The sequence below is a fragment of the Orycteropus afer genome, unplaced genomic scaffold (assembly GCF_000298275.1).
Source record: "Orycteropus afer afer isolate SDZICR_OR568_19922 unplaced genomic scaffold, OryAfe1.0 scaffold00209, whole genome shotgun sequence".
Classification (NCBI taxonomy): Eukaryota; Metazoa; Chordata; class Mammalia; order Tubulidentata; family Orycteropodidae; genus Orycteropus; species Orycteropus afer.
Window position 1 is genome coordinate 4,804,243 of NW_006921796.1, and position 16,187 is coordinate 4,820,429.

At 47.5% G+C, this 16,187-nt stretch overlaps 1 protein-coding gene across 1 annotated transcript in view; it reads left to right on the forward strand.

Annotated features, from left to right (window-relative positions):
- The window catches only part of APPL2 (adaptor protein, phosphotyrosine interacting with PH domain and leucine zipper 2), a 67,646-nt gene that overhangs the window by 40,480 nt on the left and 10,979 nt on the right, over positions 1-16,187 (forward strand). The window contains exons 6-11 of the mRNA XM_007948237.2: positions 2,198-2,239; positions 2,609-2,667; positions 3,725-3,871; positions 9,802-9,884; positions 13,290-13,448; positions 15,763-15,951. Coding sequence (XP_007946428.1) covers positions 2,198-2,239; positions 2,609-2,667; positions 3,725-3,871; positions 9,802-9,884; positions 13,290-13,448; positions 15,763-15,951 — 679 coding nt within the window. The remainder of the gene's footprint in view (positions 1-2,197; positions 2,240-2,608; positions 2,668-3,724; positions 3,872-9,801; positions 9,885-13,289; positions 13,449-15,762; positions 15,952-16,187) is intronic.

Consider the following 16,187-nt stretch of genomic DNA (forward strand, 5'->3'; position numbering starts at 1 on the left):
GTTATTTGCCGTCGAGTTGGCCCCGACTCATAGCGACCCCTCCTTGGGTTTCCAAGGCAGTATCACTACAGAAGTAGGATTGTCCAACCTTCCTTCCGAGGAGTGGCTGGTGGGTTTGAACCGCCAGCCTTCTGGTTAGCAGTCAAGTGCCTTAGGCACTACGCTACCAGAGCTCCTACGTGGCACCTTAAAATTTTTTCAGGCAGAAAAGACGCAGTAAGTCTAAGAGCACCTCGTAAAGATGAAGATCTACTTTCCTCACTTTGAGATTCCTTGTGATGATGTCACCAGAGGCTCGTGGGAGCCATGAACTCTACCCTAGGACAATGTTGACACCATTAAAACTTGATAACTAAAGAATATATAATAGATCAGTTTGCTTGTGTAAAGAGAACCCTTGATTAAGCAAGACTGTGAAGTGCTGCTAATGGAACAAAACCTGCCCAACACCAGCAGGCTGGGCAATGAGTACTAACTAAAAGCCTCAGTGGGTGCATTTTTAAGTAATGCTGTCTTTAGGTGAACTTAAAAAAATGTGGTGATACTTTCTCCAAGTAAAATCATTAGAAATGTGTGAGGATCTCACTTTTAAAACAAACTCCAAATCTTTTAGAAACAAAATAGTCATCCCCTAAGACCTTTGTTAGGAGCTCTAGTGGTGTAGTGCCTAAAGCATTTGACTGTTAACCAGAAGGCTGGCAGTTCAAACCCACCAGCCACTCGTCGGAAGGAAGATTGGGCAATCTACTTCTGTAGTGATACCACCTCAGAAACCCAAAGAGGGGTCGCTATGAGTCAGATCCGACTTGATGGCAGTGAGTTTGTTTTTTTGTTTTGTTCTGTTTTAAGATCTTTGTTGTCAGATTTGCTTATGGGAGGTAGGTGAAGGACTGAGAGTGCCCCCAACTGCATTCGTGACGGTGGCCTTTGTTATTCCAGTAGGACTCAGCTGTTAGTGCTGGCTGCTCAGGGTGTTGGTATTTTTTTTTTTTTTTTCAAGAAGGAGGAAAACTATTTATTAATAGCAAAAAGAGAAACTTCTTAATATTCACGAGAATGTTAATTAAATTACCCTTTTCTGATGCCACCAAGACATCCATTTGAAGTGTTTGAACTAGGTCACACATAAGTGAACATCAGAACCAAATTAGAATCTGGCAGCCCCCCATGCTTAGACAGTGATGTTTTCTCTTACATTTTACTGTCTTTTTCATCATTTACCCACTAATACAAGTTACTCAAGCTGAGTAGAGAGAACCCAGGAGATATTAAGGAAGCTATTGAAAAACCTAGAACTCTGCTGTAACAGAGAGAAAAAGGTGGGAGAGAGAAAAGGTGCAGGAGGAAAAGAGGAGCCAGCAGCCCAGGGTCGGGAGAGGGAGAATAACGTGAAGGGAGGCCTGAAAACCGGAGGCAATGAAGGAGGTAGACGGAAAACAGTGTAAGACGATGTCAGGAGACACTTGGCTTTATTTGACAAAATAAAAGTAGGTTGTTTTAGGATTCTAGAAAGTAATACTTTGTTCTAGGTATCATCTCCTACCTTTAGGTTTTTGTTCTTGGATACAGTCATTGCTTACATTTCCTTTTTCAATCAGGGGACCAGGGTGGAGGCTTGGCCTTTGTTAGCCTTCCCTGTGTACCATGGGTGTGGCACCCATATTGGATCCTAGTTACTGCTGTTGACTTGTAGCAAGTACAGTGCACTAGAGCACTCCAAATGTTTTCATTAATATGAGAACCCCATATTCTTTATCAGTGATAACTTGAATAAGTCAGGTATTAAAATGGCAGGGCATTCTGAAGAAAGATATATAAGACACTTTACTTTGGGGTTGAAGAATCAGAACTTAAGTTTTTACACTCAGTCCCCATGAAAAGTGCCTGGCTGGCCCGCAGTCCAGCCCTCGCCCCAGAGCACCAGTGTTGCTGCAGGTCCCAAGCTCTGTCAGAGAGGAAGGGCTCCGTCGGCAGGCTGGCTGATAGGCTCCTGAGGTCAGCGTGGGGTGCTCCTGAGGTCACAGCTCCAGGGAGAACAGTATTCCCAGGGCCCCAGGGGAGCAGACTGAGAGGGGGGCGTGTTGGCTGGCCTTTCCTCTTCCATGCATATACTTTTATTTTTTGGGGAAAGCACAGAGCTCTGGGTTGGCATGTTTTACTTTTCTTTGATCTAAGATGTTCCCCTTTCTCTTTTCAGAAGTAAGCACTTTAAAGGATCTTTTTGGACTCGCCAGCAATGGTAGGCATCTTCTTCTCTACTCTTGATATCCTGTGTGGATTGAATATGTGTGTGGGTTTAGTGTAGGGTGACTCCTAGTGACCCCATGTGTGCAGAGTAGAATTGCTCCATAGGATTTTCAAGACTGTAACCTTCTGGAAGTAGATCACCAGGCCTATTTTCCAAAGTGCCTCCGGGTGGGTTTGAACCCCTTACCTTTCGGTTAGTCTAGCACTTAACTGTTTGTGCGACCCAGGGACATGGGGTCGCCATGAGTTTGAATCAACTCAATGACAAACAACAACAATATGTGTGGGTTGGGAGGAGGAGCTAAATGAATGCTCTTGCTTTTCAACCTGTCTGGGTGCTAAAATGTACCTTCATTTTTAGAGCATGACCTCTCAATGGCAAAATATAGCAGACTTCCTAAAAAAAAGGAGAATGAAAAGGTAAAAATTGTTTGTATGCTACTTCTACTTCATTTACTAAAGCTCCTTTTGTGTCTTCCTGTTATGAATCCATGGCATTAAGAGTGTCTGGATTTTTTTTGTCTTCCCTTTTTTTCTCTATGCATGGTCTTTATTATTTATTCTGAGTCTCAAACCCAGACCTCCACTTCTCTGTCCTAACTGGTTTATTAAACTCAGCTTGGTGTTATAATTAATCACACAATGATTTTAACTTGCACTTGGTGCCGTGGGTGGTTATCCACATAGGTCACTTGAGCTCCATGCCTTTGGAGTTGACGCTGATTCCTTTTTTTTTTTTTTTTTTTTTAGGATTTGGGTGAAGATTTACAGAGTAAATTCACTTTTCATACAGCAGTTCACATATACTTTGTCTCATGTCATTGACCAAACTTTACAATGCAGCAGATCCCCTCCCACTTCCTCCCCATAGTTACCTCCTCCCAGTGTCCATCCCTTCATACTCTTCTGCACCCTGAGCTATCTCCCTGTGCATAAGCAGCCCTTCCTTCTCCCATGATTGTTCTCTCCAGGGCGTGTGTCTACTTGAGATAAATGTTTAACTCACATTTGACGCTGATTCTTTAAACCATGCTTTCTAGGGTTTTTTTGCTCCTGTAGATACTATTTAGTATTTTCATGTATGTACTTTTTCTATGTATGTACTTTTTCTTCTGTGACATGAATATTTTAGGTAACTATTTTAGGAATATTTTAGGTTCCCTCTTCTGAGTGAACCCAGGTGGTGGTGACTGTTGATGCCTCCTGCCATGTTGATGATAATACTTTGTACTTCCACAGGCAGAGAGTGTTGGCCTCACTTCACTGAAATATTATTAGTTTGACACTTTTTCTTTCTTTAACTCTTTCACTTCTTTTTTTTTTTCATGGAGTTGTGGAACCTTCCCTTTTCATTTTTTATTTTATTGCCATGAATGTAGTCCTCATGAGCAGTCAGGCATGTTTTCAAGTTGCAACCTCACACGGAATAGTCTCCTAATATCAGACAACTGAAGTTTTCCTTTCACCTTCTCACCAGGTGAAGACTGAGGTGGTGAAAGAGGTGGCAGCTGCCCGGCGGAAGCAGCACCTCTCCTCCCTGCAGTACTACTGTGCCCTCAATGCACTGCAGTACCGAAAGCGGATAGCCATGATGGAGCCCATGATGGGCTTTGCCCATGGCCAGGTAGGCCTGAGACCTCAGCCAGCTGTGGAGAACAGCCTGACAGGGTGCTGAGAAGTCACCTGGGAAAAGGCACACATGCACACCCTCCCCGGGAACCTTCCACGGTTCAGCACTGGGAGAGCTGCCAGATGAGCTGGGTCATCTTAACCGGGCTTGTTGGGCCGTATGTTCAGGAAGTGATGGCCTGCATCCCAAGCCTCCCTGGGCGAGGAGCCTACATGGCCCTTTGTTTTTGATCCAGAGGAAAAGCAGGCCTGGCCCAGTTTTCTTGGAAGCAGCTTACTACTCAGGTTAGTGCAGGGAGGCTCCGACCTTGGATTCTGCAAAGGCTGTGCCAGTCTGTGTTGTAAGACCCAACCTCAGCCGATTCTTCTCAGATGTTGTGGTGCTGAGGTCATTGTCAGCACCTTAATGTCTGAAGTACGGGGAAATGTGGCCACTGCTCCTTGCTGTCTTCTCAGTTCTCAGAGTATTTATTTGGCCTCTTTCCCCATTTTAGGTGGTCTACTGAATATTTATCTTAAAAGAGGCTCCAGTTTAAGAACAGGGGCTTAACCAGCATGGTGAGGATAAAAATGTGTCTGAAAGTGAGGTTAATGGCACCGCCTTGACCCTTTCCATCCCTGCCCTGCATTGGCTCCACTGTGTTAACTCCAGAACCTCACTTTGCATATGAAAAATGCACCTGGAATCTTCTTTCAGCTGATGATCTAGGATGTGAGAAGGCAAAATGTCGATAAGAAAAAAAGAATCACCAGCTTTTAAAAAGCCTCCGTTTGTGAGCATCCAATAGTTTTCTAATACGTTTTGAAAATACATTTGTTTAAAAAAAAAAAAAAAGTCCTTTCATTTAGGGAAAAGAGGGACAAGGTATGATCTTTTAAAAGCCAAACTCAGTTGTCCTTTTTCTTAATGTGTTTGTTAAATTGTTGAATAGTGAGGACCAAAACCAAACCAAACTCACTTCCCATCTAGTCGGATCTGCCTCATAGCGACCCCTCCTTAGGTTTCCGAGGCAGTATCACTACTGCCTTGGAAGTAGATTGCCCAGTCCTCCTTCTGAAGACTGGCTGGTGGGTTTGAACCACCATCCTTCTGGTTAGCAGTCCATTTTTGCCATCAGACAGAAAATGTAAGTGGAACAATACAGTATAATCTTTCTGTGTGGTCTGAGTAAAACCAAACACCAAACTTAATGCCATCACGTCAATTTTGACTCATAGCAACTCCCTTTAGGTTTCCCGAGGTGGTAAATCTTTACAGAAATAGATTGCCCAGTCTTCCTTCCGCAGAGTGGCTGGTGGGTTTGAACCACCAACCGTCTGGTTAGCAGTCAGATGCCTTAGGCACTGCGCCACCAGAGAGAGCTCCTTATGGTCTGAGTAAAGCTGGGTTAAAGCAAAGGAGACAACAAACCAGCATTGTCTGTCTAGCTGTGAGCTTCAGCCTGAGCCAATCCTGGGAGCCTCCCAGCTTCCTCCTGCTGGGTATCAGTACCCACAGGCATGCACTCACTTCCTCCTTCGTTAAGTACCGTGCCTTGAGCTTTGGCTGGTGGTTGAGTTTCATTAGAAGATGCCAGCATTCCCTTTGTTCTCCTCAGTACACTTTGTCGCATCTGCCCTCCCATGGCTGACAGTCCCTGTCTTTGATGCATGTGATCCCTGCTTAGGTAAAGGGCCCAGGTCCAGGGAGATGGGTTCTAGCACAGTAGCCCGCCTGTCTGAGAAAGATGAACTGCTGCAGGCCTGATGGGCTTGGGGAATTTGTTTGCTTAGAGGAGAGCCCTCCCAAAGCCAATGGGATGGACTACACAGCTTGATGGCCACTGCTTTCCTGTGCTCTGTGGCTAAGGAAGACACCCCTTCTGCCAGCCTCGACTTTCAGGTGACTGCTGCTGGCATCAGGGCAGAGGGGAGACAGTGGATGCAGGAGCATAAACACAGCCCCATTGTCTTGGAAACCAGAACAAGCACCCTGTCGTTACTGGGTATCAGCAGCATCAGTTTCAAGGACTGGGAATGGCACATTCTATTTTTCACAAGAAAAACAGCCAGTTTGCAGGCACAGGACCAAGTCATTCCTTACCATACAGGTTTCTTAGTCCTAATGACAGCTATAACTCTTTCTCTCAGACAGGTTTATTGTTCGGTACCCAGGGTCTTTTGGATGGGTCAGAAGAATTTGCTCTCCTTCGGTCTGATAAGCCCTTTTAAATCAGTGTTTCTGAGCGTCAGCACTGTTAGCTGATGGTTGTCTGACCACTGTCCTCCTGCTGTTCACTGAGGCACAGTGCGAATGACGTCCCAGTGAGTCAAGCTGCTCGGTACCGGCCGCCTTCGTGGAGATGCACAGACACCATTACTGCCTTCTCTGAGCCTTGCTCAATAAGTTTTCGCTTAAATTGTGATGCAGTCCTCACGCTTTCAGACAAACAGGCCTTGTCATGTGTGCATAAGGAGCACAAAACGCAGCCTTGTGTTGTGCATATGGGACAACTACTGCACAAAGTGGCTGCAGAAGCCACTGCCTTCTCCTTTCCTTCCCCTTATTCATTCATCAGACGTTCTCTCAGGGCTGATGTGAACCCTCGCCCTAGGAACTTACAGAACAGTATGAGTGGATGTGGATGTACAGTATAAATTCCAGAGGAGTTCAGGGAGGGGAGGGAGAGAGAGTAGAAGCCACTACACAAAATACCCATTTAACAGACTTTGATATTTATGTGTGATTCGAGATCGTGGGGCTAGAACATCCCCCTGCACATACTACCTTGCATTCAAAAACTGGTTGCTGCTTCGATGGCAGGAATGCACAGGAAAGGAGGACACAGGGAGAAGGTGCATTGTGGAGATTGCAGTCCATGTCATGAAACAAAATGAGTATGAACTGTTGAATGGGAAACAAATGTGCTCTGTACACATTCACCCAAATCACAATACACAGTTAAAAAAAGCCAGTGGCCACCTAGTCAGCGCTGCCTCATGGAGACCCCACGTGTGAAGAGCAGACTGTGCTCCTCCTCGGGAAGGAGGGATTTCCTGCCAGAGTTTCCCTCTGAGATGCCTCTGGGGGCACTCAAACCTCCGGCCTTCCCGTTAGCAGCCTGGTGCAGTAACCATTTGCACCACCCTGGGCCTGCTTGCATTGTTGCAGTTAGGTGCTGTCGAGTTGGTTCTGACTCATGGTGACCCTGCGCACAACAGAATGAAACATTGCATGGTCCTGCGCTGTCCTTGTAATCACTGTTGTGTTTGAGCCCATTGTTGTAGCCTCTGTGTCAGTCCTCCTCACGGAGGGGCTTCCTCTTTTTCCCTGACCCTCTCCTTTACCAACCGTGACGCCCTTCTGCAGGGACTGGTCCCTCCTGATAATGTGTCCAAAGTACGTGAGATGAAGTCATAATTGCCGTCTGTTTATAGACTGAAAATGAAGGACACCGTGTATATCCTGCCCCAGGGAGTCTGGAGAACAAGTGTAAGGAAGCCAGCACGGTGCTGGTAACATCTACAGGCCTCCTTGGAGCAAAAGGTAGATCTGCGTATCCCACAACCCAGGGCAGGGTCTACTTCCCCATCACACGGATGGGAAGACGGATGGGCTGGGGTAATGCCTCAGTAGCCCCACGTCCAAGCTCAGGGTTTCCTCTCTCTTTTCATGCCTCAGGCGGTTGTCCCTCTCAGCACTCGGGTGGTGAAATGCAGCAGTTCATACACATCACCTGTTCTCATTATTTTAAGCCAAGGCCATAAGGAGAAATAGAAACTTGAACTTTTCAGGGTGAAATGATAGCAGATATTAGAAATACAGAGAAATGTCCTCCTTCCTTGCGTTCCCATCCCCTGCCTGTGATGTCTGGCAGAGGGCCCAGACTGTCTGGGAACTGATGGACAGGAGTCACAGGAAGTAAGGAATTCCGTTGGTGGCACCCAGAAGCCAGTATCTGCAGTTTTGTTTTCAAACGGTATAGGCCTCAGGCCTCTTAGAAGCCACACTTCCATGGACAGAGAAGGCATCACAGAATGTTGGAAAAAAAGAAGGGCTGTCCCTTGTACTGAGACCCTACATAGTACTTGGGCTGGATTGCATCCTTTAAGTACATACCAAGTGCTGTCAGGTCAGTTCTGCCCCATAGGGCTTCCAAGGCTGTAATCTTTACAGAAGTAGACTGCCATATCTTTCTTCCTTGGAATGGCTGGTGGGTTTGAATCACCAACCATTTGGTTAGCAATGAGCACTTTAACCACTGCACTAGCAGGGCTCCTTTTTACATACACACACACACACACACACACAGCCAACAAGTTGATACCAACTCATAGTGACCCCCACTGGGTTTCCGAGGCTGTAAATCTTTATGAAAGTAGATTGCCCAGTCTTGCTTCTGCAGAGTGGCTAGTGGGTTTGAACCACCAGCTCTGGTTAGCAGTCAGATGCCTTAGGCACTGTGCTACCAGAGCTCCTTTTTTTACATATATGTTGTTGTTGTTATGTGCCATTGAGTCAAACCCAACTCACAGCAACCCTTCCTTGGGTTTCTGAGGCAGTATCACTACAGAAGTAGATTGCCCAACCTTTCTTCCAAGGAGTGGCTGGTGGGTTTGAACCACTGGCCTTCTGGTTAGCAGTCAAGTGCCTTAGGCACTACACTACTAGAGCTCCTGTAATTTGATGCCAGGGTTGGAAGAGGCTTTCTAGGGTCTTTAGCCCCGTTTTCCCTGTGCAGTATCCCAGCCTGTGTTCAGCATCTGTGTGGCCAGTGAGGGGTCAGATGGTGGCCTTCAGGGTAGGGTTGGTTTCTCTGAGAGCCTGATGCTGTACTGCATCTGGAGCTGCTCACTTTCTTGCCGGTGCTGTGCGTAAGGCTGTCATTTGTCACACCCTGATTTAGCACCTGGGATACAAAGGTGAATAAGACTTAATCTTTTCCTTCAAGAAAATTGTTATCTAAAACTCACCCAGGTAAAAACCTTGTAGGAACAAGAAGATCCTTGCCTCATGTCACGGAGAGCTAATTACCACAACAGGTTGAAGTGGGAGAGCAAAATAATTTATCGAGTATCTATACCCAAAGAGATAGAATCATTTCTCTGAAAAGTCTCTCTCCCTGAGCTGAGAAAAGGTTAGAGTTTTTAAAGGGAATTTGGCTGAGGGGTGGGAGTCTTGAGGAATGCTGGTAATGTCTTCTTGTTATCAGGACGAGTCCTTTCTTGTGAACTTTCTGTCACTCTGGTCAGTGATACAAACCTGCCTCAGTCAGAATTGTTTTGTTAACTCTTCGTGCTTATCCAGGAAGATTAACTCTAGAGGAGGGGGAAGTGTGGGACTGGGAACACTCAGGCCTCTTGGCCGGAGATGCCCCCGTTTCTTATCTTGGTTGCTTGGTGTCTCTTTTCTCAGGGTGTCTCACTCCATAAACCACAGTTCTCAGCTAAAAATGGGCAGTGGGCTTACATCACATGCTCTCAGGGATGTGTAAGAAAAGAGAACAGCCCAGAAGGCGGGAGAGGGAGAAGAAAGATGGGAAATTAATCCTGCCCTAATCATAGCTGTTTATTTGTTACACTTCTGCAGTTTCTCAACGAGATGGCTTCTCTAGGCCTTCAACAATCTGATAATAACAAAAATACTTACCAACAATACTTATTTATTGAAGCATCTACTGTGTACCAAGAACTTCTGTATCATTCCTGATGCTTACAGCCTTTCAACAAGATAGCCAGGTCTCCCTGTCATTACCTCGTCTTAGAGCTGTAAGTGGGTCCTGGGGAACAACCACCCGGCGTGGTTGCTGGAGGTGCACCAGGCACCGCGGGCAAGAAGGGCCAGTCAGCCAGTGTCGACTGCCTCATACCGTCAGTCTCACATTGAGTTAATTCACTGATAACTTTCTAAGGTGATTTTCAGAATATCATCATTGTATCTTACAGATTAACTTTTTTAAGAAGGGAGCAGAGATGTTTTCCAAAAGCATGGACAGCTTATTATCCTCCACTGCAGACATGATTCAAAGGTAATGCTGCTCCCAGCTTGGATCTTGGGTGTGTTTTGCCTCCTGCTGAGTCAGCCTCTCTGGGAAGCAGGGGGGGCTGCTGACTGCAGAGGGTTGCCAGAGCCCCTGTCTACTCCACTGATTCTCAGAAGCCACCCTCTCACCTCAGCTGCGGCCCCCTGTTGAGGATCGCGATTTCTGCAGTTCTGGACTGGGTGGGGCCCTATCCGAGCATTACAAGCTAAGTCACAGTAAAACAGACATACGTCCCTAAGCTCATGTCCCTGTCCTTAAGACCTGCTTTGGTTAACTTTCAAGTTTCACATGTTACAAGCATGTAAGTCCAGTGTGATTGGTGGTGGATTTAAAAGAGCTCTTAGCTTGTGTGTGTGTGTGTGTGTGTGTGAGAGAGAGAGAGAGAGAGAGACAGAGAGAACTGATGGGACTAATAGCCAGAATTGCTAAAACTTTCCTGGAAACTAACTATCACATTAATACAATATAACATATAAGCAAGGTTTTAAAGCTTTTTTGGAATTAACAAACTACAGTTAAGCCTTGCAAATACGTACTTTAAAAGCTCCAGCATCACTCTCCTGGACCATCCTGCCCACACTGAATGGAGCCGTGGCCTCTCTGGCTCCCCCTGCTTCCGGTCATAGCTTCCGGGAGAGGGAGCCAGGAGGTTCACAGGCACCCAGCACCCTGCTTATTTCGTGAAGAGCTCATTCGTGTGGGTCCTTGAGCACTTTTCCTGATTTCTGGAGAACAGAAATAAGCTGTTCTGTTGATATACTTGATAAATAAATGTAAAAAATGGAAAGAGTCGTTTAGAATTGTATTCCATGCAGAAAAATGAAGAGAAGGTTGCTGACTGTATTGGTCACATTGCATTTTAAAATGCTCTCTGGAGGCCATGCAGTGGGATTTATGTAGGCAAACAGCTGCCTGAAATTTTCTGAGAGTACAGAAAGAATCCCCAGAAAAGTCAGGGCTGAACATTCATGACCCACATGAGCGGAGAGCGGCGGTTCACAAGGGCACCGATTCTTTGTGAAAGTCACTGAGCTGCTGTTTTTCCGGATAGTTGGCAGCAGTGAGCGATGCAGGGCAGGCTTCCAGTTATACACACCATGAAATACCATTTCGGTTTCTTGCATTTTTGTTTTATTTTTAGCCCTTAAACAGTTACCTTTAGGGACAAAGTAAAATAAGAGAGCCCATTAAATGGTCACTTCCTAACAGTACCTATCTTTCCCTGTCTGCCTTTCTCATCCTACTTTAACTCTCAGAACTCCATGGCATTCCGTGTTTCTATGCATCATGTCCCCCCCCCACACAGACTAGATGTATTAACAGACAGTAGGACATCTGTGCCCATGGTTTTGAGATGCCACCGTGGACACCCCCAGGCCTGTCTTCTCCCCTTGTCAGCATCTTCATGAGCCATTATTGGATCAGCCTGAGCTCCCTAGCCAGACTGCACAATAGTCTCTCTGGGCCTGACAGGTGCATTTGGCTACAAGGCAGCAGACAGCAGGCCGGTGCACAGACAGCCCCTTGATTCAGTGGGGGGGATTCTAACTTTCTTGCGTAAATTTCCTATTGGGGAGCCACTCTTCTCCACACTGGGAGCTGGCTTTGCTGCCCCACTGCCATGCTTTATCAGCCAGCAGAGTCAGGACAGGATTCAGGGCTGGCCCTGAGCTGTGAGGTCCGCTCCGCCTGAGAGGGCTGTGCCCTGCTGCACTCACGATGAGCCCCGGTCCAGGGAGGCACTCTGTTGCCAGCCCCCCCACAGAACTGAGGTTTTCTTTGCAGTCTCTAACTCCACAGCCTATGTTCCCACCTGTGTTCTTAGCATGTCCTCCTATTGTGTGTGTGTTTTTCTAAGTAAATGAAACATGCTTTTTAGAACTTTTTGAGGCTTGAGACTGCAGAAAGTGTCCATGGTGGCTTCTCAAACACGTGGGCACAAACACCCCACCGTCCATTAATAAAGAATACTGAAACAGTCACTTTTCTACCGTGTTCCTTTAGCTCCTGGGAGCCTCAAATTAGCTAGTGACGGTTTTGAACCTGAGATCTCTATGGAGTGGGGGATGGGAAGGGACAGTATCTATAAACTGTCTGAAATCATAAATTATATTCAAAATGTCACTTGATACATATGTGTTTTTCTGGGGAGACAGTCCTTACCTTTCATCGAATCCTCAGATGGGGTTTGTCACCTATCAAAGGTTAAGAATCTAAGTAGTGTGGCCAACTTTTGGCTCCCTCCTCACCCTGCTGAACCTGTTTCTCTGTTCCATTCTTCCAACCTTGGCAGTGACAAGCGGGTGAAGCTAATGGGGTTTGTTCTCCAGCTTGCCTCTGCTAAGGCTACCAGCGGTAGAGCCCCAAGTCAGTCTGCCTAGTGTCAGAAAAGCCAAAACTCACTTGGACTGCTCACATCAAGCTGCAGTTACATTGTGCCTCTCCAGGCAGACACGCTAGGCAGAGAGGAGACAGCTCCCTCAACTGCAGAGCGCTGTGCAGAGAAGTGCTGGACAAGCTGGCCCCCGGGGGCCTTCTGACTCTAACATCTGTGACTCTGTCTTCCCTCCTTTAACTCAGTGGAGACGTCTCTAACATTTGTTTTCTCACAGGGATGGGCCACTTTGGGCAGACTGTGTTCAGGACTTTATAACCAGGGCTGTCACCACTGGGTGGAGTGGCCTGTTAGGGCCTCACTTTATGGGGAAAAGAACAGCTGCTTATTTCAAGCTGAAGCTTCCTGGTTATCCACGCCTCAGCACAGGAGAGCCAGGGGCTGACACCCCAGAGCATGGAAGTGAACCCACTTGCCCAGCGTGCAATGCTCTGGACCCTGGGCCAACTTGCCTGTGTGTCTGGGGCAGTTTTATGGCTCTCGTAGGAGAAGTGTTGCCGTCAGCTTTGTTGTTGCCCGTTGGTGCCACTTCCTGGTCTTTCCTGCCTCCGGTGGCCATCCACCACTCTGCCTAAACCAAGAGGTGGGCCGCAACGAGTGCTGCTTCACGCTTTCCCTCGTGGCACTTTCACAGGCTGCCCACACACGTGACCTGAGGACAGGCTGGTCAGAATGCCTGCAACTCGCCCCCGTGGTTCTGAGCACGGATACCACTTTGTCAGCCGAGAGGCTGTGTGGCTGGGTTCTGGCATAAACCAGTGGTCCCCCGTGCTCTGTTTTCACACGGCAGTCATGTGAATGCTCCCGGTAACACAGGATTGCTCCCCTCTGACCTTGCAGCTCTGGGGGCCGAGTTGAGGGCAGAGGGTTGTAGCCGCGCAGGAGGCAGCAGCCACCTCGGCAGCGCCCGGAGCTGCTCTGCTCTGCCTGTGGGTGGGGAGCGGCGTGAGGCTTTGCCGGTGGCCAGTGACCGACCTGATGCCCTCTATCTTAAGCATCCAGGTGGAACTGGAAGCCGAAGCAGAAAAGATGCGGGTGTCCCAGCAAGAATTACTTTCTCTTGATGAGTCTGTTTACACCCCAGACTTCGATGTCGCTGCACCTCAGATCAACAGGAACCTCATCCAGAAGGCTGGCTACCTGAATCTCAGAAAGTGAGAAGGCATTGCCTACCTCTTTCCCTGAAATCTGCTCCCCCTAACCCTGGCCAGAAGCAACCTCTCTGTGCCCCTTTAAAGCCTCTGGGCGGGGGTGGGGAGAGGGGCAAGAACCCCCAGCACAGCACCACTCCTGCCTGGACACAGGGTGCCTCTGAGGCAGGCCTGGCATCCACGCTGCACAAAGGCCTGGGGGATGAGTGAGTACCCAGTGCCGTGGACTGCAGGCCACTGCCGGCCACCCACCCGTGGTCACTGGCTGGTTGTAAATAGGCCATTCTTAGCTGTGGTTCTCCTGGACCACTGGGAGTTCCTTCCCCGCCCCTCACCTTGCACCGTGTCACAGGTGAAAGCAATTCATGGAGACCAACCACTGAAGCAAGAGTGAGGGCTGGAGCTTGTAGATGTGTTTAGATTCATACACGGGAATTGCACATCTAACCAGGATCTTAAAATGTCCATTTTAAGTTAAAAGAGTGATTAGGTTTAATTACTCTTCAGAACAGAGAGAGGATATTGTCCAGTGTGGAGGTGAGGAGCACTGACTTTGGAATCAGACACCATGGCTGGGCCAAGCCTGATTTCATCATCTGCCAAATGGACCTAATAATTGCACCCCCTGCATAAAGTTGCTACAAGAATTAAATGAATGGCTTTCTAGCAGGTGGAAAGCCCTCAAGTATTAGCTATTGCCATATTTTTTAATTATTGAAGCAGGAAACCCAATGTCTTACATAGTTGCTACTCAGTACGTATTGAATCAAGTTAATTTATTTGATATCCCCCAAGCACAGGATATATGAAGAGGAATTGAGAGCCATTTTCTGGCTGGGGTGTGGAATTCAGTAGAGGTCTATATACTTTTTGAGCTCTTAAGCTAAGTGTAAGGATCTCTGGTGGTGTAGTGCCTAAGGCATTTGACTGGTAACCAGAAGGCTGGTGGTTCAAACCCACCATCCATTCCATGGAAGGAAGACAGAGCAATCTACTTCTGTAGTGATACCAGCTCGGAAACCCAAGAAGGGGCCACTATGAGTTGGGTCTGACTCAACGGCACATAACAACAACAAGCTAAGTGTTCCCCTTCAGTCCTGCCAGGCTAGGTATCATTTGCCAGGAACTGGATTTCCCCCTGTAAGCAGCCATGAAACAAAAATAATCTCCAGTTTGAGCCAAACCCAACCTGGAGAGAGCCCAGGATTGGGAGGAGGGGGCTGAGGGGACCCTGCTGACTCTAGATTGAGAGGAGTTCAGCTCCGGTCCCAGAGAGGGTCCTCTTAATGGGGATGGACTAATTCTGGTTCCAGATGATTGGCTTTAGAAGCCGGAGTGTGGCTGCAGTGGGGTATCCTGCCCACACATCTGGAGTTGCTCTGAGGCCGGCATTTCCCACATGAGCAGAGCCCTTGTCTCCCGGATGAGTCAAGATAAAATGTCCCTCTTCTGCAAGTCTTTTCACTCAAATTATTTATTTATTTATTTTAAACTGTGGTTTGGGTGAAAGTTTACAGAGCAAATTCATTTTCCATTCAACAGTTCATATTTTGTTTTATGACATTGATTGCAATTCCCACAATGTAACAGTTCTCTTCCCACTTCCTCCCTGTGGTTACCTTTTCCCTGCGTCCTTCTTTCCTTTGCATTCCTGCCCACTCAGCTATCTCCCTGTGCAAATACTGCTCTTCTGATCTCCCATGGCTGGCTGTTCTAAGGAGTGTCCCCACCTGGTGTTTGCCTGTCATTTAGCTGGAAGCCACAGGAGTGGGTTCAGTTCCAGGCCTGAAGGGTGACTCAGGGCCATAGTATTGAGGGTTTCACCTGTCTCTACCAGACCAGTAAGTCTGGTCCTTTTTTAAGATTTTGAGTTTTCTTCCACATTTTTCTCCCATTCTATCCAGCCCACAGCACACAAACAGCCTGTGAGTCAGATCCGACTCATAGCGACCCCTCCTTGGGTTCCCGAGGTGATAACACTACAAACGTAGATTGCTCAACCTTCCTTCTGAGGAACGGCTGTGGGGTTTGAACCGCCAGCCTTCTGGATAGCAGTTTAATGCCTTAGGCACTATGCCACCAGAGTTCCTCCAGTTTACCCAGATCTTCTATTTTAATCCCTTTTTGAGTGACTGGCAGTGATAGTCAGACACTATCTAGTTCTTCTGGTCCAAGGGTCATGTAGGCTCAGTCACCTAAATTATTTTCAAAGCAATGTCCTTTTACTATGAAGAAGCATTTCTAAAATGCCACCAATACCCATAAAGAGGTAGTAGGACCAGTACTAATGGACTTTTTCAAAACACCATTTCTGCAGTAAAACAGGCCTGGTCACCACCACCTGGGAGCGACTGTACTTCTTCACCCAAGGCGGGAACCTCATGTGTCAGCCCAGGGGAGCCGTGGCCGGCGGTTTGATCCAGGATCTGGACAACTGCTCAGTGATGGCGGTGGACTGTGAAGACCGACGATACTGCTTCCAGATCACCACTCCAAATGGAAAATCGTATGCCTCACGGGCTCTGCTTAAGGGACCAAGTGTAGTGACTCCACCCCTGCCAAGAGCTTGCTCATTCTTACGTGCCAGTCCTGCAAGGGCAAGGCCGTGGTACTGCTGACCTTTCAGGGGTGTGGTTTTATGTTCTCTGTAAGCAAGCACACATGGCCGTATGAGGTCCAACCTGCCTTATTTAAGGATCTTCATGAGGGTTTGTGGCTTTGGGAGATAAATGACCTGTGTGT